General features: G+C 37.4%; 1 protein-coding gene across 1 annotated transcript in view; it reads right to left on the reverse strand.

The window, feature by feature from the left end:
• Window positions 1-4,414, reverse strand: part of MICU1 (mitochondrial calcium uptake 1) — a 274,726-nt gene that overhangs the window by 205,257 nt on the left and 65,055 nt on the right. Inside the window, exon 2 of the mRNA XM_012663301.1 lies at window positions 117-278. Coding sequence (XP_012518755.1) covers window positions 117-277 — 161 coding nt within the window. The 5' untranslated portion in view covers window position 278. The remainder of the gene's footprint in view (window positions 1-116; window positions 279-4,414) is intronic.

The raw sequence follows: 4,414 nt of genomic DNA on the forward strand, positions 1-4,414 counted from the left end.
ATTTGGGGCAAGAAATTTTGAAACAAAGTTAAGACAAAAATCAACTCCTTTCTGATAACAGAGATAACTGGAAGAATAAAAGTACATGCAGGAACAAATGGTCAGATAACACTCACCTCTTCCACAAAAGACCAGTACTTGCAGTGACTGCAGATGCTCCTAGGAAAGCCACCATCATTAGTCTTCGCCTGATCTGGGTGGGATGTGATCCTCCATGGTACCATCGAAAGCCCACAGCTAGTTCTGCCAATGCAGAAAGTGAGTTAAGACGAAACATCCTGTGGACAAAAAGTAGAAATGTCACTCCTAGCTAGTGGTAGTGACAGTGGGGATGATGATGATGATATCAACACCACCAACAAACACTGATTAAGTAGTTATTTTGTGGCAGACACTATTCTAAACACTTTGCATGTATTATCCCATTTAATTCTCAGAACAATCTTATGAGAAAAGTACTGCTTAGTAACCCAATATATCAAAATACAATTAGAAGACCGAAACCATGTGATAATTTGAACAGGGAATATTTAATATAAAACATTATTAATTACAACATATTAAGTACTCAGAGGTAAAGAAACAGCAGATACAGGGAGCAGCCACTACTTCTAGAACTGACACAGAGCACCAAGAAAAGACCAAATTATAAAAGGTCCACTTCCACCAGGGTTGAAATCTAGACCTTGAGGAAATGACACAGTCATGCATGTTTGAGAAATTTACTAAGGAGCCACACCAGCAAAACTCACTAGAAAGCCACTCTCTGTGATGCTGGAGCAAGTCATCTACTGGGAATACTCATGCCAATGGAACTTGCGAAGGTAACCTTTGGGGTGCCAGGGGAAGCCACCCATGAGGAGATGCCAAAGTATGTAATTCATTGAGAAACTGTATGCAGGAGTGTTGCTGCTAAAACTCCTTAGAGATTGAGTGCCATTAAGTGTCCCACTAGGCCTTGAATGCCACAGGAGCAAGCAGCAAAGAGCACACTAGAATCAGGAAGAAACATCCCTCCTATTCCAGTGTCCCTCTAGTCTTTCTACTGACAAAGCTTAACAATAAATGGCAAAGGAAAAATTTCCAGTATCACAAACAGGATAATGAAAGATGAATTTTAGAGCTGGAAAGCAACTGATTGATACTGGATATAAAATGTGACTTGCTTGAGAGTACAACACAGCTAGGAAGCAGTGGATCCAGAATTTGAAACTAGAGTAGACTAACTCCAGACTTCTAGTTTTTAACTATGAGACTTTGCTGCCCGCTACCTTATAATGATATTGCTTTGAAGTTTTTATTATATCTTTCTCACCCCTAGGCCCTTAGAAGCCTTCCTCACCAAGAGATTCTTTCATTTCATACTTAAAACTTCACTAAAGAAAAAATTCCTTTCATATTTTGTTTTATATCAGAAATATCTGTATTGGCGTATATTATTGTTTAATAAACATTCACTCTCCTATTTCCCATCTCATGGCAAAGACTATTTTCCCATTCTTTTAATTTTGGGTGTGTGTCTTGTCATATGCTTTGCTTTGACCAATGGAATGTAGACTAGTTCCACAAAGTACTTTTAAGAGGTGTTGCTGTTCACCTTTTTGTGCTCCTATTCTCCACCAAGAGAAGATCATGTCTCAAGGAGACATGATCTCCTTCAAACTGGGTTCAATATGAACAGATCTCAGACTGGAATAAACCACTGAGCCCAGCTGAGCAGGGTGAGCATACCTGACCTGCAGAATGCTGGTGAGAAAGAAATGTTTGTTATGGTAAACCACAAAGATCTTGGGGTTATTCATTGCCACAGTGAAAGCCAACGAATTCAGCATCCAAGAGAATATTGGGAAGTCCTCATTCAACAAGAATTTATCAAGTTCATATTGCGTGTCCAGCCCTGTGTGAGACCCAAAAAGCCCCAAATTTTTGACATTCTCATTAAGCAAAATACACATGAAACATTTTTAAAATTATACATTTCTAAAATGGTATCTTAAAGAAATAGAAAAATATTATGGTATAAATGATAGAAAATTTAAAATCAAAAAAGACTAAGTTGTGACTGGGTTAGTCAGCAAGGACTTTTGTTTAGTCTTAAGCCTCAGAATGGTGTAGAATTTTGATCATGTGATAGAAATGTCAGAAGCACCCCAAAAGCCTTAGGATCATTTTGGGCACCTCCATCCAGAGAATTAAAGCAAAATGATTTTTCTTTTAGACAATGACCTTGAGGGCTCAGCATAGTGCCTCATTCTTTTATCCCACCAGACAGACTTAAGAAAGAAGAGGCATTTCTTTCTGGTTCCACTTTTTTGCAGTGGTAATTCATTCAAATTATACAAAGTATCCATGCCCTCTCTTTGATTTTTCTCAAAGCATAGTTCACTGTTTCCTAATTTAAATTACCTTGCACGTTGTAAACATCTTCCTATGGCAATTAACATATTTGTTCATACATAAGTTTGCCTTTCACACCTGGCTTTGAACTTCCTTCAAGGCCAGAATTAATTTTTTTCTCTTTGTAAACACATAGTCTAGCATAGGACTTGTTATATTATAGGTGCTTAAAATACTTGTTATCTCTTTTATTTTCACACAAAAAAGGTCTGGATACAAACTACACAGGTACTGCTTCCTAACATTTAAGTATACTCTCAGCCCCTAGTTGACTAAGAAAAGAATGTCTTTTATTATTCAGATTCAATCAGGTTAGACTACTTAGCTGTCTCCTAATATCATTGAGCTGGTCACTACCAACTCCTCCCTCGGACCTATATCTATAATCTCTCAAATAAACCTTGCTCCTCGCCCCCTTCATCCAATCTAGGTTCAATTTCAAAGTTGGAGCTAAATTCTGCCCTCACAGACAAAGTAAAAGATGGTTAATTTCTTCTCCTATCTTCTATGACCTAAGCTTTAGAAACAAAATTTTTATATCCCTACTCGATCCCAGAAATCACCTCATTTTATTACACATACTATCTAGCAAAATCCAGCACTAAGGAGGCTATCCACTGTATTTTCTTCCTGTCTGACAACTTCTGATTTTCTTTTCTGGCTCATTTTTAAATTAATATTTCCCAAATTCACATGTCTATTCACATAAATAGCATTGTTTTTGGCTACAGGAAAAATGAGCAGCTGCTCAAGAGGCTGAGGCAGGGGATAGCTTGAGGCCAGGAATTTGAGGTTATAATGAGCTATGATTGTACCACTGTAGTCCAGCCTGGGTGACAGAGCAAGACTTTGTCTCTATTTTTAAAAAAAACAAAAAACGAAAACAAAAAACAACTATGTGTATCTATCCATACAACCAAATACATTTCAGATATGTATTCGCATTTAACAGAATACAAGGTAACATGCACATGCCAATTAAAACTAAAATACATATGCAAGGGATTTTTTGATTTATAAGGAAAATTTAGATGATACAAATAAAATTAAGTGTTCCCCTGGGAATGATTTATTCAAACTTTTTCACTTAAGGGAAAATGAAGTCATACCCAGAAGGCTATTACATTGTCCTCAGCCAAGAACTATCATTTACCGGCCTGATCACTGAACTCAGGCCCAATAATTTCACAACAGTCAACCCATATGGTAAGCTTCCCTAGTGAGATAAATCAAATTCATATCCCAATACTTAGTTAAATCAAATTCATATCCCAATACTCTGATTATTGGCACTTTCTGATGCAACTTACCACACTATTAGAATTCCAGACCATATCTTTTTCCTGACTTATAACATCTGCTTGCAACTTTTCTGTTTGACTTGCCCTCTTGTATTTCTGACCTCTGACAACTGCACATTTAAAGACAGACTGCTTGGCTCTTCCAATCCTGGCACTGGCCTAAATAAACCTCTGTTGTACTGTTAAGCAACAGTACACTGACACTATTGTTGAAAGCAACATCTGCTAACTCTGAAGCCAATATACATTTCTGAGACCTATCTAAATCCGGCCACCAACAAAACCTAGATCTCAGTTAAATAAAATGTCAGGGTTCCAAAGTGTTTAGTTTACAAGAACAAAGAGCTCGAGAAAAGAATAACTGAGTGTCCTTTTGACATATATTTCCAGAGTCTAATACAGCATCTGGCATAGCTAGAAGATATAAGTGATGGTTCGTTCAGTGCACTCTATGAACCTGGAAATATGGTCCCACTCGGAGAACTAAATTGTAAAATCAGCACTATCTGGGATGCCCTGAGACAAGGACTCAACCTCTTCATCACAGTGGCAGCTCTATCCTAATCATAGAATTAGATTAAGTTGGCCACCAGAGCTTCAGCCATTAAGTATCTGAATTATATACTTAACTTGCCTTATTTTATTTCCGTGCTCACTAGGTAACTTTATGATTATAATTTGGCTTCCTTTGTAGATTGTCCTTGAAGAGAGAACAT

The sequence above is a fragment of the Propithecus coquereli genome, unplaced genomic scaffold, assembly GCF_000956105.1.
Source record: "Propithecus coquereli isolate 6110/MARCELLA unplaced genomic scaffold, Pcoq_1.0 Scaffold80, whole genome shotgun sequence".
In the NCBI taxonomy this organism is placed as follows: Eukaryota; Metazoa; Chordata; class Mammalia; order Primates; family Indriidae; genus Propithecus; species Propithecus coquereli.